This window comes from Acinonyx jubatus, chromosome C1 (assembly GCF_027475565.1).
Source record: "Acinonyx jubatus isolate Ajub_Pintada_27869175 chromosome C1, VMU_Ajub_asm_v1.0, whole genome shotgun sequence".
Taxonomy (NCBI): Eukaryota; Metazoa; Chordata; class Mammalia; order Carnivora; family Felidae; genus Acinonyx; species Acinonyx jubatus.
The window spans coordinates 97,678,866-97,703,704 of NC_069381.1; the positions used below are offsets into that span (position 1 = coordinate 97,678,866).

The 24,839-nt window shown below is 48.7% G+C and overlaps 1 protein-coding gene across 15 annotated transcripts in view; it reads left to right on the plus strand.

Annotated features, from left to right (window-relative positions):
• Positions 1 to 24,839, plus strand: part of MAB21L3 (mab-21 like 3) — a 33,578-nt gene that overhangs the window by 5,892 nt on the left and 2,847 nt on the right. For 6 of the 15 annotated variants that reach the window (XM_027060814.2, XM_027060815.2, XM_053214652.1 and 3 more), the window contains exons 3-8: positions 3,029 to 4,354; positions 6,359 to 6,499; positions 9,280 to 9,571; positions 13,034 to 13,212; positions 13,678 to 13,872; positions 18,798 to 19,863. In XM_027060814.2, coding sequence (XP_026916615.2) covers positions 4,268 to 4,354; positions 6,359 to 6,499; positions 9,280 to 9,571; positions 13,034 to 13,212; positions 13,678 to 13,872; positions 18,798 to 19,031 — 1,128 coding nt within the window. In that variant the 5' untranslated portion in view covers positions 3,029 to 4,267 and the 3' untranslated portion in view covers positions 19,032 to 19,863. Of the gene's footprint in view, positions 1 to 3,028; positions 4,355 to 6,358; positions 6,500 to 7,322; positions 7,479 to 8,186; positions 8,372 to 9,279; positions 9,572 to 11,253; positions 11,360 to 13,033; positions 13,213 to 13,677; positions 13,873 to 18,797; positions 19,864 to 21,923; positions 22,656 to 24,839 lie in introns of those variants that run through there. The other 9 variants (XM_053214648.1, XM_053214656.1, XM_053214657.1 and 6 more) reach the window with 8 other exon arrangements.

The window sequence follows — 24,839 nt, forward strand, 5'->3', positions numbered from 1 at the left end:
ACCTGAATCTGCAAGCCAACAAGCGTGGCGAATTTTCTGGGGTCGGTGTGACCGAAGGGAGGATTCGATGACCTAACCACGTCTAGCACCACGTGTCTGACTAATTTCACCCAGTTCATTTCTGCTTGTGCTTTGTCCCATCCGCAAATGCCGTCTTTTCAAAGGAAAAGCATACCTTTGTTCATTGACCTAATCAGCAGAGGAAGTGAGTGAAACTCAAACAGGCACCGAGGTCAAGTTTCAACTGAATGGGCCTTGAATCCTTCTTAAATTACCATATTCCACCTCCCACCCCCCACTTTAGGTTTGTTTCAAAGCGGTGCCATGAAATGGATCTGATGCCAAGGCTATTGTAAGGCCACAGCTGGTATCTTCCTGATGTCGGGCAGGCACTAAAGGGCTTCTGGGGTTGGGCTGGCTACCGTCTCTGCTTGTGGTGAAGCCGCCTTCTTTCCCTGAAATCACTCCCTATAAAGCCGCCTGGGGCCCCATTCCCTGCTTTTCCACACCCTGAAATGGAATCTTTATGCTCTACCTTACTAGGCTGTGGTCAGGACAGCTGGAGGGAAGCTGCCTGGGGTTTCTGGGTTGTGAGTGACACAAGGACAGTGACAAGTGGGGTGTGGGACGGAGCCTGGGAGACCTTTTGCACAAATCCCTGCTGGGGCTGCTGGAGACAGCATGTGGTTCGTATAAGAGTATGGATCAGAACCAATTGCAGCCAGAGACGTGGAGGGGAAGGGGCAGCCCATCATCACCTATGGGAAAGAGGCCTCCACTTGACTCCCGGGGCTTGGGCACCATGAGGCAGGCTTGTCCTAAGTGGGGCTGTTCCTCACAGCTCTGGTCGAACCCCACAACACAGGCCCCTGCTGTGTTGCCCTGGTGTGCGGTGGCTGGGGTGGGGGGGGGCGGTGCCAGAATAGTCAGGGATGCCCAAATAAACAGAGACTTCGGACTTGTTATTTCATGAGCCTGGACTCCAAATGGAGGGCGTGTTAATTCAGTAAAAGGATAGAGGTAGGTATTACTTCTGGAGCGTCCACTTGAGGGTCCGGCAAAGTGGGAGGGAAAGAGCAGCGAGGGAACCTGGACCTTAGGGCTGGCTTTACTGCCGAGTACCGGTGTGACATTAGGACCACCTGCCGCTCCGGCCTCCTGTCAAGTGACACCAGGCAAGCCGACTTCTGAGGTCTCTTTCAATTCTAAGAACCCCGAGTCAAAACTGCAGCGGAAGTAAGGGATGAAGGAAATCGGAACCAGAATGTGTGGCTCTAGGGCCCTGACTCTGCTCTGCGGCTTCAGAAATCAAGACAGGTCATAAAGATGTATAATGAGTGAGAGATGACAGGTGTGCACCCGGGAGTGTGTGAACTGTCTAGTTCTGCCCAGTAGGAAAATTCCACCATCAGGCGAGGGCATAATTTGAAGAGATTCACAATGGAGAACTTTTTCCAATAGGCTACTCGTTATGTGTGTGTACGTGCGTGCGTGCACACACTCTTTCTCTCAAGTTTTATCAGTCAAACTTTATTTATTTATTTCTTTGTTTGTTTATTTAATTTATTTTTTAAATTTACATCCAAGTTAGCATATAGCGCAACAATGATTTCAGGAGTAGATTCCTTAGTGCCCCTACCCATTCAGCCCATCCCCCCTCCCACAACCCCTCCAGCAACCCTCTGTTTGTTCTCCATATTTAAGAGTCTCTTCTGTTTTGTCCCCCTCCCTGTTTTTACATTATTTTTGCTTCCCTTCCCTTATGTTCATCTGTTTTGTATCTTAAAATCCTCATATGAGTGAAGTCATATGATATTTGTCTTTCTCTGACTGACGAATTTCGCTTAGCATAATACCTTCCAGTTCCATCCACGTAGTTGCAAATGGCAAGATTTCATTCTTTTGGATTGCCGAGTAATATTCCATTGTGTTATATACCATATACCACATCTTCCTTATCCATTCATCCATCGATGGACATCTGGGCTCTTTCCATACTTTGGCTATTGTTGATAGTGCTGCTATAAACATGGGGTTGCATGTGTCCCTTCGAAACAGCAGACCTGTATCCTGTGGATAAATACCTAGTAGTGCAATTGCTGGGTCATAGGGAAGTTCTACTTTAGTTTTTTGAGGAGACTCCATACTGTTTTCCAGAGTGGTTGCACCAGTTTGCATTCCCACCAACAGTGCAAAAGAGATCCTCTTTCTCCGCATCCTCGCCAACATCTCTTGTTGCCTGAGTTGTTAATGTTAGCCATTCTAACAGGTGTGAGGTGGTATCTCAGTGTGGTTTTGATTTGTATTTCCCTGATGGTGCGTGATGTTGAGCATTTTTTCATGTGTCGGTTGGCCATCTGGATGTCTTCTTTGGAGAAGTGCCTATTCATGTCTTTTGCCCATTTCTTCACTGTATTATTTGCTTTTTGGGTGTTGAGTTTGATAAGTTCTTTATAGATTTTGGATACTAACCCTTTATCTGATATGTTATTTGCAAATATCTTCTCCCATTCCGTTGGTTGCCTTTTAGTTTTACTGATTGTTTCCTTCTCTGTGCAGAAGCTTTTTATTTTGATAAGGTCACAATAGTTCATTTTTGCTTTTGTTTCCCTAAACATTATTTAATAAATAATGTCAAACATTATTTGACAGTGTCAATATGGTGATGAATCTTTCATTAGTTTATCAAGTCAGGAAACAAAATGTGGAGAGTCACCACTCTGTTACTGACATTTGAGTTCTATGAAGTCACATCAGTGGGCTTGGAGGATTTGTGGCTGAGCCTTAGTCCTCAACAGAGTCTAAGAAATTAGCTATTTGAGAATACTATTTCCCAACCGCTCTGACTGCAGTGTTCTATTTAGTTAGCCCTTGTATTACTTTCTCCCGCTATTCCTGATCAGACTTCTGGTCCCTGAACTTGGCCAATGTTCTCTAATCTACAAAATGGTTTTGTCCATTCTCTTCCCCTGGCTGGAAAACGTGGCCCACCATGGAAACCCTCCCTTGTTCCTTTATTCTTCTCCAGATCTTGCCCAGCAAGTCCTAACGTTAGCACCTCTGTTGTTACCTTTGGAGGGCCGAGGCATGGAGAACATCTTACAACGAAGCCCACTGGTATCCCACAGCCTCGGGAACCCCCCACAGCTGAGTCTTGGGACCTCCTGGAAATCTTCACATACATGCCTGAACAGCCTCCATTTCTTAGAGATGTGATCTCCAAAGTCTGTCACCCTGAAGTCCCCTACGTTCCCTTCTCCACCTTACAGAACATTGCCTTGTCTCCTATGCTGTAAAGAAAATAGTCATCAGACAGGAAATGTCTCCCATTCCTTCACTCCCTACCTTTTATCTGTGTTTGCACCTGTCTTTCTTTCCTTCTGATGCACCAAGGTGAAGTGCTCACCAGGTTTCTGGATTTGCAAGCCCCTCTGGCTGGGAAATTTTTACTCCACGGCTTCGCTCTCTGCTGCCTCTTCCTTCCGGCTCCTTTCTCTCTGCATTTAGACATGTTCAAACCTGTGTGTCATTTTGAAAAAACCTGTTGGTGTCCCTGTTTTGTTTTACCCCTCCCCTGGCCAGACTTCCTGGAAGAGTTGCTTACCTTGTTACTTGCTTGCCTCACACTTAGTCTTAACCCACTTCAATCTGGCTTAATGCCCACCCCTTCCCCGAACACATTGATCCTGTTCTAGTTGCCAAACATGGTGAACATTTTTCAGGCCCTATCTTGCTTGGCCCCTTACTGTTGACTTTGTTCTTGAAATTCTTCTTCCTTTATTCTCAAGACCTCTTGCTGCTTATTCTCCCATTTCACCATCCTCCTCCAAGGCAATCCCTTCTCCAACAATACAGGAGCCATTGTAGTTCTTCCCTTGTGCTCCTCATACTAGATATCTGCCATTTTCTCTTTCTAGAACAACCTTCACACCCTTCTCTTTCCAGCTAACTCCTACTCATCTTTCAAGATACAACACCACTACACTATGCCTCCAGAAAGGGCCCCCAGCCTCCAATACTAGATGAAATTTCCCTTTTCTGTGTACCCATAGTATCCTGTGCAAACCTCTACCCAGCACTAGATTGCTGTGACTTTAATTTCCAGTTTATTTGTCTTGCTTTGTCTGTAAACCTCTTGACACGTACGCACAGTGTTCAACAAAATGGGTTGAATGGAGTTGAATCACAACACAAAGAATTTCTACACTGCTGAGGACCCTTCATCATGGGCTGCTAAACACGTTCTCCTTTATGTTTGGCATGGCAAATGATCTATCCTCTCTGTGACCACCTTTCCTCTTCCACCTGGACACTCTGGAAGATGCAGAATCTTGATAGTTTGCAGATGTTCAAGGTAGGTGCCCCGGGTCCCTTCTCCCATGATGAATGTAGTGGGATAGAAATACGGAGAGCAGTATTGTGGCCACTGGTGGCAAGAAGAAGATTGAGCCTGTATAGACATGATCATCATATCTAAGGTCAGACAAGACACATGGATTTTGAAAAGACTATTTCATGTGTATCATGTATTTTCAGTGAGATTGTACACTCCTGAAGATCAGGGGCCTCGTCCTATGTTTCTTGTGACTCCTAGACATCTGGAGAGTATTAGTTTTTCAAAGACAGTCCCCTGTGTGGGGACAAGTACCTTTAAAACAGGTCTCAGTCTTCAGACTAGAAGGCCTCTGCTCCATTGTACCCAGGGGCACACTACACTTCCCAATCATGGCACCCACGCTTCCATTCAGTACTGACACCTGTCTTCCCCACCACTGTCAGCCATGGCTGTGTCTGTGCTGTTCATTGCTGTGCCTCAGCATGTAACAGAGTACCTGGAACACAGAGGTGCTAAATAAATGTTTATTAATGAACTAACTTTACATAGGATATACTTTATAATGTGTATGTGACATACAACATGTATGCGTGTGAATATTTGTGTCCAATGTCCGTATATGGTTGTTGGGTTTGTGGGTGGGAGGTATGAGGTCTTAGGGGACTGGGCTAGTTGGTGACTTAGTTTAGAAAAGCAGCTAGAAATCTCTTTGCCTTGAACTTGTTTTCTTGACCAGTTTATGGGTGTCTTAAACTACTCGAGAATACATAGAAACAGCCATTGTACAAAACTGGGTGGGGATATAGAGATTCATGGTGGACCTTGTGTTTAGATATACCAAATATTGCTTCCAGTCAGTTCCTGGCGAGGCTCAGTAGCCCCTCCAAGGGGACACTCGTCAAGGCACCATGAGCAATGAAACAGAGCCCCACCATTTCAGAAAACACTTATAGACTCTTCCCATTTCTTCTTTACTTGGATCTTTCTAACTCTCCTGGATTTTGCTAAAAGTTCCTTTGTGTTCCCCACAAACACCAATTTCCCTAAACTTTAAGTGTCTGTGAAGGTATATATCTTTGGTGTTTGACTTTCTGAGGGTAGTTCTGGTTCTGGGGAACTCACAGTGTGGGGTCTGAAGGAAAGCAAACACGCACCTTGTGAATCTAGTAACAAAGGAGGGGTGAGTACCGGGGTGGAGAGAGCCATCCTTTGTGGACAATGTAAGTGGGAAACCATCTGAAGCATGATCACAAGCGTTGAACTGCTTAATCTTCACCAACCCGGATAGCAGCCTTTTTACCCTATTTTATCGTCTCACCGCTGCACACAAAGCCCTATGGGATGGCCTGGTCCCGCCATCTTTTCCAAATTCATCCCCTGTCACCCTCCTTTCCCTTTCCCAGGCTCCAACCACAGGGTCCTCCTTGCCAGTCCTTGAGCCTTGCCAAGCATGCTCCCGCTTTAGGGGTCTTGGGGTTGGTTTCCCCGGTCGTTGATAAGGTTCACTCAGATGTCACCTCCTTAGTGAAGCCTTCCCTGGCCACCTGATCTAAAATAGCAGCCCCTTTACTCTCTAGTCCCTTATCCTATTTTATTTGTCTACATGCGCTTTATCATACCTGATATTAGATTATACATACACATACCTGTGTGTACATATATACGTGTATATATGTGTGTATGTGTATACGTGTGTATGTGTACACATATATACATATGTCCTGTATATACGAGGACAAGTCTATCTTGTCCGCTATTTTCTTGTTCACTTAGGTGGGCACTCACCGCTCAGCAGGTGCTGGATAAATATTAAACGAATGCTTCCAGTTTAGAGGAGAACATTGAGTCACGAGCAGGTGCCATCACACCCAAGTTCATCTCCCCTGGAGCTCTTGGGTGGGCAGGGTTGTTTGAGTGTACTCCTGTGGTCACCCAGCACTGGGCCCACGTTGTCACTTCCCCGTGCCGGTGCCTGGAGCCTGCACCGGGGATGACCGCCTGTGCCGATCCCTTGTCACGCAGGTGGACTTGAGGCGCCAGCAGATCTCGCAGATTGTGGAGGAGGTACAGAGGGTCGTCCACCATCTGACCACAGAGATCAGCCTCCAAGACCTCCGATTTCAGGCCGTCCCTTACTCTGACACATACAATGGGAACATTAAGGTAAGCAGGGCTCACTTGTACTGCAAGCGCCTCCCAGAGAGCCAGGGAACGTGGGTGGGCCCGTCTGGGCATTCGACGGACGTCACACTGCTGAGAATACCGATAAGCCTTCATGTACCACAGGTGCTCTTAGCATTTATCATTTACACGCTCGCTCCATCAGTGCTGTCTCATGTGAACCCCCGCGTTCCTCCTCTACGGATGATAAAAATGGAGACTTCGAGAAGTCAAGTGACTTGATCATGTCCTATTAGGCACTAAAGTTGGAACTGAGCCCGGGGCTTTTGATTCCAAAGCACATTTTGCTATATCAACTGAAGTTTAGTTAAACTTCACATTCATTTATGAAGCACCTAGTTCATAGATTGAGGGCTGGGGCGAGGGAACTGAGGGCACTGGTGGGAAAACAGTTGAAAGTGAGGGTCTATGGGTTGCAGGTGGGGGAAGGAAGAAGAGGAAGAGGTGGCCCTTAGAAACGGCAGCAGCAGCCCCACTGTGCCCACTGCGGACAGGGCTCTAAGTGGCCAGGGCCCTGGGTGACAGCCAGCCTTCCTGCGACACTGCTGTTTGGGCCAAGCCATTGTCACAGAAATAGCCTCACTCATGCCTCCTTGTGGAAAAGACATGGCTCACTGCCTTTCAGTGATGAGAGAAGTGAGGCTCTGATTCTCATTCTCCTTTATCTCAATTTTTCTTATGGCACATAAGAACCCCTTTCACTCGCATTAAAGATATACGTATTCATGCCCTGTCTCTCACACAAGACTACAAGCTCCTTGTTTGTAAAGTTCATGTTAATTGATCGCTTCATTCCGCGCACCAGCATAGTGTGTGGCCCATGGCGGACACCCAGCTTCAGTGAATAAATGGATAAGCAGAAGAAATAGCACCCGAACAGAAGACCATTACTGGTCCAGGACGTTTCAAGGTTGTTGGCCACAAGGACCACCCACAAGATTCTGGAACCTGTGGATTTGGGGTCAGAGTGCCGAGCTTGGGAAATTCACCCTGGGATAAACATTGCAAAACTAGATTGGATCCTGACATGTCACAACATCGTTTGCCTATGTCGATCACTCTTCCAACCTGTATTAGACAAATACAGACCAGTGACGTGGAGTAGAAACACAATGCCTTTTTTCCTAGAATTCTATCTGAGGAAATTTCCTTCTGTGGTCTCACTTAGAATCCATAGCTTAAAATACATCTTGCATTTATGTACATGATGTCCTGCATATTAAATTTTGAAAATAGTTACAGTGGGGAATATAAAAACTGCTTTTATTTTATCTTGGACCACATTCAGCGAGTGTTAATTAAGCACCATTGATGTGACTAGTAACATGATAGTTGTACTCTTGAATTCACATGCAAGCGAACTCAAATAATGTATTGATTGTGAGTGCTATAGTTTAGATTTGTTCCCTTTTTTTTTTTTAAGTTTATTTATTTTTGAGAGACAGAGAGAAACAGAGCGCAGATGGGGGAGAGGCAGAGAGAGAGGGAGACACAGAATCTGAAGCAGGCTCCAGGCTCTGAGCTGTCAGCACAGAGCCCGATGCAGGGCTCAAACTCACAAACTGTGAGATCATGACCTGAGCCAGAGTCCGGCGCTTAAATGACTAAGCCACCCAGGTGCCCCGCTTTGTTCCCTTTTTTAATCCTACTGCCTTTCTGTGGCCTTCAGAAGTCATGTGGATCCATCATCTAAAGGATCACACTGTTGATCTCTGAGAATGAGACGGAGTTTGCTGCTCACCCCCGAACTGCCCAGTGACAGGGCCCTGAGCAAAGGTTAACCAAATACCGCTGTCAGAACTTTCCATGAAAGGGAGGTGGCTCTTCCAGTGTGCAGCTGACTGGTGGGGGAAGGTACGGCACGGAGTAGACTGCCACGTGATGTGGCCCACAGTGTCAAGCTCCCTTTGGGCATAGTGTGCTGCTGGCCAGTGTGTTCTCTCCTTTGGACTTCGCACCTGACCACTTTCACCCTGACCTCTGCCTAACCGGTACCTGTAGAAGTGAAGTAGGTAGATTCTGATTGTTTGTCTTATCCCATGAAGCTTAGAATCATCTCAGTGGCTCACGTAGTCTCAGCAACTGCCTTTTGTTTCATCTGTGATGTTGTAAGGACCGATCATTAAAACGGGCTGTGGGTCATCGGTACAGGCAAAAAGAAAGAGGGACATTTTTGCTGAATGCTTTCACCCCCTCCCGTGCCCTCCTCTGCCAGACCCTTCGCCCGTTCCAGGCCACTCCCCCCTGACTGAGAGCCAGCCCATCAGAGGGCTCAGGTTCACCTTCTGGCTCTACCACTGAATGGCTGTGTGTCCCTCGGGAGATCTCAGAGCCCCTCTGAGCCTTAGATTCCTCCTCTGGGAAGTGTTAACAAAGCCCGCCGCCTCATTGTGTAACTGGGAATGTCACATAGTCTGATGCGTGAGAATTACGGTGTTCAGTACGCGCAGAACACAGCGTGTGCTATTTGTATTCCCTGCTTTCTCTTCTCCCCCGGACCTTAGGTGCCCTCTGGGGTTGCAAGTCAGGCTCACTCTTTTCCTTGAAGTTTCCTGACACCCAGGAGGCATTGCGGTGGTTAGTGGCACAACGAGGACGGACGCCTCCTGGGATGAACAGGTGCAGCTCTCTGTCCGTCTCGGCACGTTGCTGAGGGTCGAGTGGTTCACCGAGCTACCCGGTTCGACAGGCCGGCTCCCTGAGGATTTCTGCGACCTTCTGAGTCTGTGAACTCACACTTCTCTCTCCCTTCTCGACCCCAGGTTTTGGCCCCCTGCCAGTTCCTCGTCACGGTCCCGGTAAAGGGCCTGGTGGGGTACAGGGAGGCCAGGGAGCAGCGCTGGCGATACTACACCCTGCGGGGCACCAGGCTCCCCTGTCCCTTGCAGGACCCAGAGGGCCTGCGGCAGTGGCTGGAGGCGGAGCAGTTCATGAAGAGCCAGTGGCAGTGGCATGAGGCAGACGTGAACATTGAGGGAGATATTGTGCCCGCCAAGGTGCTCCAGGTATTCCGGAAGCTGGTAGAAAACGCAATTGGAACCTGTCATCTCTCAGGTGAGCGGATCGAGAAAAGTACAAGAGCAGTTTCTGGCATTTCCCATTTGCCTCTAGAAATCCTCTGCGTTGGTGGGTGTTAACCTGAAGCCCATGCCCCTAAAGTGAGACCATAATCGTGTGCTCCCAACATCTGTTCGATCCTCACAGTAGAAATTAGCTCTTTTTTCCGCTGTGACGCACCAAAGAATGGAATCCATACAGCATCTGCTTAGATTTAAGTGGTTTCCTGCCCTGGCATAGCTACGATGGGCTTTGAGTTATGCACCCTTTCCTGGATGTTAATTTAAAAACGTAGGTACTATTTTTATGTTTATTTTTGAGAGAGAGGAGAGTGACAGAGTGTGAGCAGGGGAGGGGCAGAGAGAGGGAGACACAGAATCCAAAGGAGGCTCCAGGCTCTGAGCTGTCAGCACAGAGCCCGACACGGGGCTCGAACTCACAGACCGTGAGATCGTGACCTGAGCTGAAGTCAGACGCTTAACTGACTGAGCCACCCAGATGCTCCATAAACGTGGATACACTTTTTAAAAACCAAATTCCTCACAAACCACAGATCTTTGTTATTAGCACATTTCTACAACACCCTCCGACTGACATGTTTTGTACCTCGGTGTCTTGAGATGCCACATTTGGAAACCACTGACTTGTGCCAAAACACAAAAGGACTGATTAAACACATAAAGGACTGATTAAATCTGACAATCCCCAAATCTTAAACTGTGTACCACCGTGTGGTATATGTGAACACACACACACACACACTGGGAAAAAATGGCTAACTCCCTTAATTATAAAAGAATATTTATAAACCAAGAAGAAAAAAATATGAGTAGACCAGTAGAAATAGTGATCAAAAAAAAAAAAAAATGACCCCGAGAAAAAGAATATAAACAAGTAGTAGTATAAAAGAGGGAAAACATGTTCCATCTAACATATATTTCGAGCAGTGTGCATTAAAACACCTCATAGGTTGACGGAGATGAAAAAGTGTGATTGTGCTCAGTGTAGGGGTGAGTGTGGTGCAACCGGCCTTTGCACGCATTGCTCCTGGAAGTGTAAGTTGGTGCCTCCCTTTTAAAGCACGATTATAGTCTGTTTTCATTTTTATAATGTGCTTAACTTGACAACCCAACAATTCCAGGTTCTAGAAATACATTCCTACACATAAAAGAGAAGGACACCTGGGTGGTTCAGTCGGTTAAGCGTCCGACTTTGGCTCAGGTCATGGTCTCACAGTCTGTGAGTTCGAGCCCCGTGTCAGGCTCTGTGCTGACAGCTCAGAGCCTGGAGCCTGCTTCAGATTCTGTGTACCCTCCCCCTCTGCCCCCTCCCCCACTCACACTGTGTCTCTGTCTCTCTCTCAAAAATAAACATTAAAACAATTTTTTTTGAAAGAGAAATATGTACAAGGGTATTCACTGCCATGGGCTTTGTAATAGTAAGTAACTAGAAATAATGTCAATTACAAGGGAAAATTGACAAAATAAATTGTGCTACCTCTGCCTCTTGGGCCACTGCGCAGCCTTTAAAAGAGTGGGGTACATTCATGTGTGTGCGCACAGAGCTGTGAAAAATCCTTGTGCTGGATAATGAAGGGAGAAACCACAGTGCCGAACAATGTGCACTCCCACGTGTGGAGAAAGAGACGGATCTGAATGTGCGTTTGCTTGTCTACACAGAACCATTCTGGAAGGTTCCCTAATGGAATTGGCACACGTTTAATGGATTTTCACCACGTGTAGGATGCTTTCATGGAAAATGCGATGCGCCTAGCAAACCTGTAGAGTAAGAGTGAATTTCCTACCTGTTTGACAGATGAGAACACTGAGGTTGAGAGAGATGGGGTCACACGGCAAGGAAGCAGAGCCAGGCAGGAGTAGGGTGTGGGCGAGGCAGGCTGGCCCAGCATGCGCTAACTTCTTATTTACCTCTGCAACACTGGTAACAATGCAAGGGCAAGTGAGAGATTCAAACCGGGGCAGGCTGATGAGATGCTTTCAGTAAATGATGCCAAGGTGCCAGACGTCGCCATGTTCCTGTCTGGGCAGCTCTGATGATATGCAGACAATAAGCTCTTTATCACACCCCAGCCAAGGAGAGGGACGTTATCCTTTTGAACAGCCTGACACAATTAGTGAGGGAGTTCCATTTTCCTCTCTGAGTGAAGAAGAGAACAATAATAGATCCCAATTCAAGACCGCTCATCCTTATCTGTAATGAGGGCAGACAGACAAACAAAACCACTGCGTATCTTTTGAAAGAAGGGAGAACGGATTAGCAGTGAGTCCTCCTATAGGAGCTGGAAGAGGCTACCAGATGCCTTTTTTTTTATCTCCCTCTCTCTGCCTGGTTGGAAGAGGCAGTGGGGGCCTGTTGCCACTCCTTTGACCATTTAAGCCAATGGCTATGAACACTTTGAAGTATTTTATAATTACAAGGGCTCAGGATGACAAATACATCTGAGGCTAGACTGGCTTAATGATGGGGGTACAAAGCCATGCCATCTGAGAGACTGGGAGTCAAGTGAGAGGTGGGTTCAGCCGAACCCCACCAGAAGCAGGTCAAGGAGTAAGGGGACTGGAGGCTGTCCCCAGCAAGGTCAGGACATCTGGATGAAACGGAGGGGGCATGGAAGAATGGTTGGATTTCATTTTTACCAGCAAATACTACGTCTTTTCTTTGTCTTCTGTGTCTCTTTTCTTCAGTTGAGCCTTCTGAAAAGAATTTATTAATTTTTTATTTTATTGTTGAGAGAGAGAGAGAGAGTGCAAGCAGGGGAGAGGCAGAGAGAGAGAGGGAGACACAGAATCCGAAGCAGGTTCCAGGCTCTGATCTGTCACCACAGAGCCTGATGCAGGGTTCGAACTCACAGACTGTGACATCGTGACCTGAGCTGAAGTTGGACGTTTAACCGACTGAGCCACCCAGGCGCCTCAAGAATCAATTAAATTAAAAGAAAATGGGGCTCCTGGGTGGCACAGTCGGTTAAGCGTCTGACTTCAGCCAGGTCACGATCTCGCAGTCCGTGAGTTCGAGCCCCGTGTCAGGCTCTGTGCTGACAGCTCAGAGCCTGGAGCTGTTTCCGATTCTGTGTCTCCCTCTCTCTCTGCCCCTCCCCCGTTCATGCTCTGTCTCTCTCTATCCCAGAAATAAATAAACGTTGAAAAAAAAGAAAATTAAAAAAAAAAAAAAAAAGAAAATGTACCACAAAAACCTTGGGGGTGGGGGAGGAAGGACAAAGAAACACTCACTAACAATGAGATTTTCTAGCAACGTTTCTATCGATATTTACTCAGCTAATTGTCTAGTGTTGACATAAACACCCCACCCTTGGAAGGCTCCTGACGCTTGAAAGTTGCCCCACCAGTTGCAACAGGTGGTCAGAGCCACCGCCCCAAATTCCTTCTTGGAATGAGCCAGGCTTTCTCTTCTCATCGCCTCCTTGTCATTTCCCACCAGGTAAGGTCAGCATGCTGACGCAGCTCTCCGCAGTTTGGGTTGCCATGGAAACCTCCACATGTCAGGTGGAGCTAGAGCTGGTCCCCACGGTGGAGATCCCTACCGTCTGGCCCGAGAAAGCTCGCTGGCCTCCCTGTCTGAAGCGCTGGCCTTCCCGACAACGAGTGGAGTGTATCAAGGTATCGGGGAGCCGGGGGCTCACAGCTTAGCCGCCCACAGCATCACTGACTGTGAACCAGCTCTGGAAGGAAACATGAGGTGTCATGAGATCAGCGGTGCTCCAGGTGTGGGTCGCAGAATCTGAGAGCCTACTAGGAATGCAGGTTCCCGGGCCCGCCCCGGACCTACCGACGGAGGCCTGCTGGGCGGGGCCCTGCAACCTGTGGTGTAAGAAGCTCCGCAGGTGATTCTGGTTCGGGCTTAACGTGGAGAACCAGTTGAAAGTGGGCACAGCCTCTGCCATTCACTGCGCTCCGGGAAGGGGCTTGTCCCGAGGCTCCTTCCGTGTCCCCCACGTAGGAGGTAGAGCCTGCCTGCTGGCAGGCCCCCCCCACCCCCCAGAGTAGCGGATGGCTTCAGAGAGGGCTTTCTGCTGCGGCGAGCCCCGTCCGTCTCATTTTCCTGATGGTTTTCTCTCTCCCCAGTCGTTTGGGTTTGCCTTGTTGGCCTGTTCAAATTATCACTGGCAGCAGAGTTTCCTGCAGGCTGAGCAGGTACTGCTAGACCAGCTGGATGAGGACGGGGGCTGCCGCAGGAAGTGCTTCCAGGCCCTGAGGCAGATGAAGGAGGACGTCTGGTGTCCGGGAAAGAGGCCTGTCATCACGTCCCACCATCTGCAGGTGAGTGGGCACGCACGAATTTGGGCGGGTCCTCTCTGTATGCCCTGCAGGGCCCGGCCGGAGCCACTCACGACAGGTGTGGGTGTGTGTGTGTGTGTGTGTGTGCACACGACGAATTCAGGAGAAGACCCTAGTGTCCATAGTTGCCATCCCAAAGTTACTGCTCACTGCCGAGATGTGTAAACCCGGGCTGTATGTGTGCCCGCCGCAGCCCTGCCCAGGCTGAATGGCCTCCGCCTCCTCCCTGCCCTCCCCTTCTTGCCCTCTTTCCTTTTCTTGCTTTTTGCCCTTTCCAGATTTTCTTCTGTCTCCATCTCTCCCCTCAACTTATTTCACGCAACAAACCAGCGCGATGCGCCAGAAACTTGGCTGGGGTTCAGCATTGATTTACTCAAAGCCTCCGCCTTTGAGAAACCCACGGTCTGATGAAGTCTTGCAAATTGCTTGAACCTCAGATGGATTCGAGGTTTCCCTGGTGTGAGGACTCCCTCAGTCCCCACAGGTGCGGCCACCGGTGCTCCGATGCCCGCCGCGCAGAGGAGGATCCGGGAAATGGTGAGGTTGCCACGTGAGCATTGCCACAGACCCGAACTGCCAGGTTCCAAATCAGCTGGCAGGGGTTTCCCTAAACCCTACGGCACCTGCCTCCCCTCGCCCCCAAACCCAACATTCATGAATGCCCTTCCTCGCTCACCCAGCAAATGTTTATTGAGGTTACTATGGGCCACACCTGCCCCAGCACCTGCTGTGTGCTCCACAAGCACAAGATGAGCAAACACAGAAGTGGTTCCTGCTCCCATGGAGCTTATGGTTTAGCGGGGCAGACAGACATTTGTCAGATGGTCCTCCAGGTGCATGTGGCCTCACACAGCACGGGGAGCACCAGAGAGGACGGGAGCATCATTCCGTGAGGGCTCAGAGCAGCAGAGCCTGACCTGGGCTGCGAGATCGGGGCTGGTGGGGGGGGGGTCCCCCTGGGGAGGTGACTTTCACACTCTCAGCTCCTCTTTTGCAAATTTCCAACCATACACCGTGAACTGGACGTTCATGGAACAGGCTGTGTGGCACACTGAGGTTGGGAGAAGGCAGACTTAGAGACAGCACAGCCCGAGCCTAGCTAGCGTCTGTCCGGGAGCTTTGTCCGTTCTCCCTGCCCTTCGACCAGGTGAGCACAGGTCCTGTGTGTGTGTCTTCCTTGCACGCTCCTGCTGTGCCCCTTGGCATTCAGTGGACCTCCATCTTCTGCCCCTGTGTTGGGGTCAGAGCTTCTGACCCCAGCTCCAATGTAAGCTATTTAAGGGCAACTACTAACGAGCCCTTAGGATCTCTCCCAATGTGGTATACCTAGTAGTTGCTCAGTAAATACTTGTTGGGCGAATGAATGAATGCCTTCACATTCTACTGAGCTTCCCCCCCCCCCCCCCCCCCGCCGCCACGAAATCAGTAGTCTTTGCTTTGCTTTCGTATCTTCCCTAATAACCTGTCCCTCTTGACCTGCCCAAGAATCTGTTAATATCTCATTTGCACATAGCTGTGCCTCTCTCTGGAATCTCAACATTCTCAACACCGAGCACATTCCCCTAAAAACACTCACCTGTTCTCCTGGATTGAGGACATGTGCTTCCTGAAGGTAGTCTAGTTCATTCTGCTGGTTTAGCTTCTTTCCTCCTGGCCTTTCTACAGGCCACACTAGCAAGAGCCAGAGCTGAGCCGCAAACTCCATTCTATCTCCTATTGAAGCTCCTAATGTTAACCACTGACTTCATTGCCTCACAATTAAGATGGATGGAAACACATTAAGTGACATGAATAATTTAGCCGAGATTGAATAGGGCCACCACAGGCCTCCCGGCCCTTGACTGCAGTCAAAACTGCGTTACATGCGAAGATTTACTTTTGTTCCAGTGGCTTCTCAGTCACTAGAGGATTTTAGGGCAACTCCTTAAAGGTGCTCTGTTTCAGTTCTCCCGAGCTCACCTCCAAGGCACAGGATTGTGCCCTCTCAAGAACGGGCATTGTAAAGGGGGGTTATTTGTTGAGAAGGGCAGGAAGGGCAAAAACAGTCCTAACTGCCTGTTCTTCTAGTCTCCCACTGTGGCCCAAGGGCAGGATGCCCTCACATTTAGACATTGGGATGGGCGTGGCTGGTGACCGTGTGCTGTTAGACACCATCCAGATGATGGCTTGAGTGGGCGGGATCGTTGCCAAGCCTTCAGCCTGGGGAAAACAGAAGAGACTGGTTGCAAAACAGCATCAGGAAGGTCGTGCCACTTATTGTCACCCCACCTTCAGCCTAACACTGTCTGATGAGTTTCTCACCTCCCCAAAGTGGCTCTTTCCCGAGCAACTCCAGGTGAACAAGAGCTTATCCTTCTTTGGCTTATTTGCTCCTAAAACCCACTCAAAGGCACAGGGGCTTGATTATAAGAGGCTTAACTGTTTTGGTTTGTTTAGGGAGATAAATGCTTAACTACAAGAGGCACGAAAACACTTTTTTGTATCTAGGTTATCTTTTTTTTTAATGTTTCTTTATTTTTGAGAGACAGAGTTGCAAGCTGGGGAGGGGCAGAGAGAGAGCGAGAGGAGACACAGAATCCGAAGCAGGCGCCAGGCTCTGAGCTGTCAGCACAGAGCCCGATGTGGGGCTCAAACTCATGAACTGCGAGATGATGCCCTGAGCCAAAGTCGGATGCTTAATCGACTGAGCCGCCCAGGTGCCCCAAACTATTCTGTATCTAGGTTATCTTGACTAGCATGATATCCTCTCCGACTCGTTTACTTTGCACGATGTGCTCTAAATCAAAACACACTCAGTGTCTTGCCGTGAACCCAAAACTGCTCTTTTCTTTCTTAGTCAAGGCTGTATTTTAAAAATGCTCAACATCTAAATCATAACATTGCTTATTTCACTTAGTCAATAAGCGTTTATTGACTGCCTCCCATGGGCCAGCTCCTCTGCTGGGTGCTAGTGATGTAACAGCAATTAAAATAGGTATCGCGCTCTTCTTTGATGGAGTTTACAATCTAGCAGGGAATCACATTAATGAATACAGAGACGGCTACTCCTGTGATCACTAGTGCTTATGGGAAGTGCGGGACGAAGAGAGTGTTTAATGGTATCGTAGGGAAATTTGATCTGACAGGTGAGTTTCCCGGACATACTGGGGAAGGAAGTGTGCTCCACACAGAAGTCAGATATGAAAGAAGTCACCCTGTGGTGGAAGAGGGGGGCCAGTGGGGCTGGAAGGAGAGAACAAGGGAGGACGAGGGTAAGATGAGGCTGGAAAGGAAGGTAGGGAGCAAACCTCGCAAACCAAACCATGTTAAGGATTGTGGTTTTTCATTGACCGATGGTGGGAAGTCTTTAAAGTGTTTCTTTTTTGTTGTTTATTTATTGCGAGGGGGAGAGAGAGAGAGTGCATGTGCATGCAAGCAGGGGAGAGGCAGAGAGAATCCCAAGCAGGCCTCACACTGTCCATGCAGAGCCTGATGTGGGGCTCGAACTCCTGAACCATGAGGTCATGACCTGAGCCTGAATCGAGAGTTACGCACTTAACCAACTGAGCCACCCAGGCGGCCCTAAAGTATTTCAGACACGAAGAAACATAGATTTATACTCAAAAAGATCACGTTGGCCACAGCGTGGTGGTGACAGACTGGGGACAAGAATAGGGGCAGAGGCCCAGGTGAGATGGGAGAGGAAGAAAACAGTGGAGATGGACATACACGGTAGATGAGAGAAACACTTGGCAGGCACTGGCAGAACTTGATGAGGGTGGTGAGGGAGGGGTGACTCCCGGGTTGAGTCTTGCCTGACTGGCTGGATAAGGAAGTCTGGAAACACACCAGGTTTGTGGGGAGAAGGGTCGTGAGTCCGGCTGGGACATGTTGGTGGCGATAACTTTCAGATTCCCAAGAGATACCAGGAGAGGAGGTCAGAGAAGTCTGGCCCGGGAAGAGAAATTGTGAGTGACCTCTATTTGTTCGGTGGGGATTCTAGCTGCTGAGGAAGGAAGGAAAAGAGACCAAGAGAAAAAGAGGGTATGGAACGGAGCCTCCAAAACTCCATCACTGGGAAGTAGAGAAAGCAGATAGCGTGCCAAGGGGTAGCTGTGGTGCCTGGAGAAACCCAGAGAGCCCAGAAGCTTGGCAACCCAGTGAGAGAGAACCCCATTGAGAAGCCCCAGTGAGAGAACCCCATTCTGCTGGGCAAGGCCTGTTGGACTTGGACTTAGCAACATGGAGACCACGGGCCCTGAGGACCGATGGCGGAAAAATCCATATTGCAGTGGATCGAGATGGCAGTCAGCGGAGAGGAAATGACGACAGATGATTGAGAGGATTCTTTTGAGAGAAGCCTTCACTTGCCAAGATGTGAGGGTTTAGGAGGCAGACGTGGCCCTGGGGCAAGGAGTGGGGGAGGAGAGTTTAGAATAATTTCAAGAGCCAGCAGAGGAAGGGCAAGGGCAGGAAAGAGGGAAGTCAGTCGCAGACAGCTCCCAGAAGGAGAGATCCCAAGCCCTGTTTGGGGGTTCTCCTGGCCAGGGGGGTGGTCAAAGCAGACAGCAAAAGAGGAAGATGCGCATGTAGGCGGACTGTTTTGCTGCCGTGAGGGTTTCCATCTTCCTTGAAAAGTAGTAGGCAAAGGCATCCGCCAGGAGCGGGGAAATTGCAGATCTAAGGAGAGTGGTGGTAACTGGGGATACCAGTGGCGAGAAATGATCAAAGAGGCGCAGGAGACCTGCAGGGCGAGGCCGAGAACCCACCCGAGGGTGGGGATCGTGAAATCATGGCGGAACCAACTTGTCCTGGGTGACTGCCTCCCTTCTCCCTCCTTCCACGGCCGCGTGAGCCCGGTACCATTTCCGAAGACTTTCTCCTCCATTGCCCGGAACGATGTCTGACACCACCTCTTCCTTCCGTAGACGGTGCTCTTTTGGACTTGTGAGAAATACCCCCACCCGAAGGAGTGGCAGGTGTTCAGCAAAGCGTTCCTGCGCCTGGTGAGGAAGCTGCACAAGTGTGTGAGCCAGCACTTTCTGAAGCACTATTTCGTGCGCAAGAGCAACCTGCTCCAGCATGCCAGCTCGGGCGAACTGGACACCGTGGCCCAGAAGCTGGCTCTCTTCCTGAAGAACCCCCAGATCGGCCTGCCCTGACGCTGCCCCTGCCTGGGGGGCTCTTGGACGCTTTATCCTGGCTCGACCTCGTTCCCTGGAGGATCCTGCTCAGGAGAGAAGCAACGTGTGGCACAGGAGATGACATTGGCCCACTAGCACTTAAGGGGGGAACACTGTACCCCAACATGTCCAATCTCAGCTTCCCTAGAGCCAAGCAAGCATTTCAGCCCTCACGAGCTACCTCTCTCGGGGACAAGCTGTCATCAGGCTTCCCCAAGCCATCGATTCCGAGCTGATGACAGCACTGGATGTGTTCTCCTCGCTCGGGCTCTGAGTGTCTGCCGGGGAGGATGGAGACAAGAACCCCTGGGGGGCCAGGCATCGGCCTGCGGCCCAGGACTGGTGCTCCAGCCCACTGACGGTGGGCTCATTACCTTTCCACTCGCAAATGCAGCTGTGAATGTGCCTTTCTGAGCCTGCGGGACTATGCTGGTGCCCTTACTAGAGGAGGGCACTGGGTCAACACAAAGTGTTAGTCATTGGTTGGTAGCCGGCGTTTGCCTGCTGGATCGGCACCAACACCGCTGACGGGGTGATTGTGTCTGATCGGTGGGCATGCCTGCCCTGGCCTTCCTGCCCTCAGTTCTCCTGAACCGTACTTCGGGTCGTGTGGTTCTAGCTGCTTCCCTGGTGTTCTCTAAGAGGGGAGAGGGTGATTTTGATGGCCAGTGCCGGCCAGAGGTGAAAGTTCAGCCCTGCTTGCCAGTCTGCTCCGGCCATTCCCCTTTTCTTGTGCCCGATGTTTTATATTCTTAGAATGGGCCCAGGATGATGACCTCCAAGAAATGGCTTGGTGTCACCCACCTCTCAATACCTGCCTTTGCTCACCTCATTCGCTCACTCATTCATGGGTAGATACATGCTCATTAGGCACTGGGAGTAGAGCGAGGAGCCAAATGGACAAAGGATGTACCCGTTGGGGGACGGCACCTAATGTCAAAGACAGGAAGTGCACAACAGATAAATAAACATGATTATTACAAATGGTAGCAAGTGCCCTGAAGGAAACAAACAGAATATTGAAATAGAGCCACAGAGAGCTCCTCGAAGGATGAAAATGTAAACAGCTGAAGGGGAAGGGAAGCGGGCGGGGGGGGGGGGGGGGAGGGGGGGGGCAGGGGCAGGCTAGGAGGGGCTGGAATGGGTCAGATCACTGAACCTTGTAAAGCTGGCAAGGAATCTGTATTTTATTCTAAAATCAAAGGCATGACAGTTGGCCTTTCCCAGAGCAGTAGGGTATGGTGATATGATTTGCATTTTGTTTATTTATTTATGACTTGGATTTTAAATGACCAGTCCAGTGACTGTATAAAGGGGGCATAGGGTCCCACACAAGAGTTGAGGCATTGAAGGCCAGTAAGCCCACCCATTTTGAATTTCACTGAGATCCACGGGGCCACACATCCCATGTGGCACAAAGAATGCTTGGGGAGGTCAATGCTTTCTTCTGGTACTTATTTATGCTTTTCAACTCAAGGGAATCCTTTATTACTCAGAACATTTCCCCCACTGAAATTTCTAAAAGCATGAACAACTGAGTTTTTTTTAAAAAAAAGTCACATTGGAAAGTGAAATATTTTTACAAAAATACTCTAACCAAATGGTGGGTTCCCTGGGCTATCACATAGGAAATCATGATTTTAAACTGTTGGGGGAAAAAAAATCCTTTCAAAGATACGATGAGTTGGTAATTTTTGAAAATGTGAAATAATGAGCAAGCCAATGTTTTGTTAAGTCATCAGAACTTGCATTCAAAGACCCATACTCTTGGGCCTTGGGGCACATCATTTCTGAGAAGGTGGCAGATAATAACTTTTTTTTTTTTTTTTAATGATGAAAACAAGTGAAGCAAGTTTTAAGCGAGCTGTATAATGCCAAGAAGTGGAAGTTGGCCGGACCACTGATTGGAAATGTGCACGTGGAGAGGAGTGGGACTGACATACTCCACAGTCTGATCCGGTAGGCTCTTCCCACCTCCCCGTATCTGTCTGTGGTCTTCGTAGGAAGCAGGGCGATCTGCGGACTCCCGACTGTTCCTCTGCTGGGCAGCAGAGGACAGTAGAGGACCGCATTTGGGAAGAGCCTCTTTCCTGCACATACCCCTCAGAGCCCAGTAGGTGGCACCCTCCTCAGCCCGGGACTTAAATCTGGCTTCTGGGAGAAGGGTGGCCAGCCATCACAGTCGTTCTGCTTAAGGCTCAGGCTTTCAAAGGGAGCCTGGGAGAGAGTCGTCCCTCCTTTCTGTTTGTAGGCACAGAGCGCCTAGCTCTGAGAAGTCTGATATTACTGATATTCTGATATGCTGATATATACATACTGATAAGTCTGATATTATTCTGGTCAAGTTTTGTTTGTTTGTTTGTTTGTTTTTATTCTCCAAAAGATTTTTCCTTTCATGTCCACTCTGGCCACAGGACTGTTTTATACTGCAGTGGTTGGTATTCAGCCATTTAAGTGACCTGCTTGCCCTTGCATCTCGCTGGCACACAACTGCCCTTAATAAGTTGTTCACCCCTCTCTGTATCTCCATTTTTTTATGGGCGTGGTTATGGGCTGGATTGTGTCCCCCCCCCACACGCATAAAATTCACGTACAGAAGCTCTCACCCCCAGTGCCTCAGAATGTGTCTGTATTTGGAGGTGGGGCCTTTAAAGAGGTGGTCAAGGGGCGCCTGGGTGGCTCAGTTGGTTGAACGTCCGATTTCGGCTCAGGTCACCATCTCACGGTTCACAAGTTCTACCCCCGCATCAGGCTTGGTGCTGACAGTGTGAAGACTGTTGTCTCTCTCTCTCTCCGCCCCTCCCCTGCTCACACTCTGTCTCTGTCTCTCTCTCTCTCTCAAAAATAAATAAACATTAAAATTTTTAAAAGAGGTGACCAAGTTAAAATGAGGCCATTTGGGTGGGCCCTGGGCCATTAGGACTGATGTTCCTGTAAGAAGAGGAAGAGGCACTTGGGCAGGGGCACAAGGGAGGAAAGGCCACCCGCAAGCCAAGGAGCGGAGCCTCTGGAGAAGGCAATGTTGCCAGCACCTTGATCTTGGGTTTCCATTCTCCAGAACCGTGAGAAAATCATTTCCTGTTGTTTCAGCTATGCAGCCTGTGGCATTTTGGTACGACCACCCTGGGAAGGCAGTACAAGCACGACGACAGAGTATGTGCCTCACTGCCTTGATGAGGGGAATAAACAGAATAAAGGACGTTTAGTAATCTGGTGCACCGTAGCTGTCGAATAAGCGCTTGGAGTCTTGGACAGCTACTCCCCAGGGCCGTGCCTCCACCGCTGCCTTTCTTGATAGCTCCCCCCGCCCCATGGAGACATCCTTCATCAAGAAATGACAAACCATCATGGGGACAACGTGCGTGGCATCCCACCACGAGTTCCATAAACCCATCTTTTCCTTCGTCCCTCTTGCTGAGCGGAGGAAGGGTCTGAGGATTTCTCCACGTGCGGTGGAGCGATGCCAACCTGCCTTCTTGGGGACAGCTTTCCATTTATTGTGCATAGCGTGCTCTTCCTCTTACACCTGTCATTCCCCCTCTTAGCCTCTCTTCACTGCCCAGCTTCCTCTTCACACCTTCCTTCCTTCCTTCCTTCCTCCCTCCCTCTCTTCCTTCCTCCCTCCCTCCCTCTCTTCCTTCCTTCCTTCCTTCCTTCCTTCCTTCCTTTCTTCCTCCCTCCCTCCCTCCCTCCCTCCCTCCCTTCCTCCCTTCTTTCCTTCCTTCCTTCCTCCCTCCCTTCCTTCCTTCCTTCCTTCCTTCCTTCCTTCCTTCCTTCCCCTCTTCCTTCCTCTCTTCCTTCCTTCCTTTCTTTCTTTCTTCAAAAGATATCACACAGGTGGGAGTTGAAAGTATCTAAAGAATAATAATAAAACAGATGCCAATATACTACCTAGGTGAAGAATAGCACTTGGCCGGTACTTTAGAATCCTAGGTGCCCGTTCTGTTCCCTAGCCCCCTCTCTCCCTGATTTTATGTGAGCCATTCAGCTGCTTTTCTTTACAGTTTGACTCCCTGTCATATTTCATTGAACCTAAGCCCCTAACAGTTGTGAGGTGAATCATGATTTCACGTCCCAGAAAGAAAAGGTGCTTTCATAATTGCAAATAATTGCAAATCACCACTGACTATCAGATGCGTCCTCATTTCTTTAAAAAAAAAATGTTTATTTTGAGAAGGAGAAAGAGAGAGAATCCCAAGCAGGCTCTGTGCTGTCAGCACAGAGCCAGATGCGGGGCTCAGACCCAGGAACCACGAGATCATGACCTGACCCGAAATTAAGAGTCGACACTTGACAGACTGAGCCCCCCAGGGGCCCCGTGCATCCCCATTGTTTTAGAGAGATTAAAATGTGAAAAAGTTGATTTTAGAGCCCACAAAATACGACTTGCATGCACCTAGATGTCTTTCAGTTCTGCCTGTTTTCGAGTCTTATGTCAATGGAATCATCCCATGCAAAGTCTTCTGGGATTGGCTTTTGTCCACAGCGTGCTTCTGAGGCTCTTCCATGTGGGCGTGGGTGGCAGAGGTGTGTTCCTTCCCACTGTCATGGAATACTCCACGGCGAACCCCTGCCACTGTACGTATCTACGTTACTGTAGCTGCGCATCGGGTTGTTTCTAGCTTTAGCGATTGGAACTGCTTTTGTACACATTCTTGTATGTGTCTTCTAATGCACTCAGGCCTTTTTAAAAATTTTTTTATTTTTATTTTTGAGAGAGAGAGACGGAACATGAGCAGGGGAGGGGCAGAGAGAGAGGGAGACACAGAATCCGAAGCAGGCTCCGGGTTCTGAGCTGTCAGCACAGAGCACGACGCAGGGCTCGAACTCACCAACCGTGAGATCGTGACCTGAGCTGAAGTCGGACGCTTCACCGACCGTGTCACCCAGGCGTCCCTGAATGCACTCAGGTCTCTTAAGGGTATATACATAAGAGTGAATTCTCAGGTTCAAAGAATACACACACACACACACACACACACACACACACACGTTTAACTTTGTGAGGTAATGTCAACATATTTTCTGAAGTGATAGCACCAATCTAAATTCTCCATGTTCATGTCGGTGAACTTTCAGTGACTTTCTCCATTAGAATGGAACGCATTTTGTGTCTTGTGTAAGAAATCCTTCCTGTTTTTTAACGTCATGGAGATATGCTCCTATGATGTCCTCTACAATTTTACCGCTGTGCCTTTTTTCACCAGAGTTAGAAAGCACTCTCTCTTTTTCCAGTCAATTCTCATGAAACTGGGATGATCTCTTTGCTTGGAACTTTAGTAAAACTCACCTAAAAAGCTGACTGGGCCTTGTGTTTTGTCAGAAGATTTGAAGCTATTAATTTTTCTTTTAGGGGTAAATGATATTCAGATTTTCTACTTCTTCCTGAGCTTCCTGTTAATTTACATTTTACTAAGAATTCTCCCATTTCATCTAAGTGTTCAGATTTACTGGCAAAATAATTGTTCATAATACTTAATTATCTATTTAAACGCTGATATATTTGTATTCTTTCTTGATGAGACTTATCGAGTAATTGTGTGTTTTGTTCATCTTTGGATGTTTTTCATTAATTTCTGCTCATAGCTTTCTTTCCCTCTACTTCCTCCAGGCTTACTCTAATGTTATTATTTTTTTTAACTTCTTAAATGCTTAGCTCAGAACTCCTCAGCATGTCTTCTTTTCTAAGCATACAAATTTCCTTTTAATACCCTTTCAGCAGAATTCCACAGGTGTTAATAAATTGCATTTTCATCTTCTTTTAGTTCTGCTTATTTTCTGATTGCT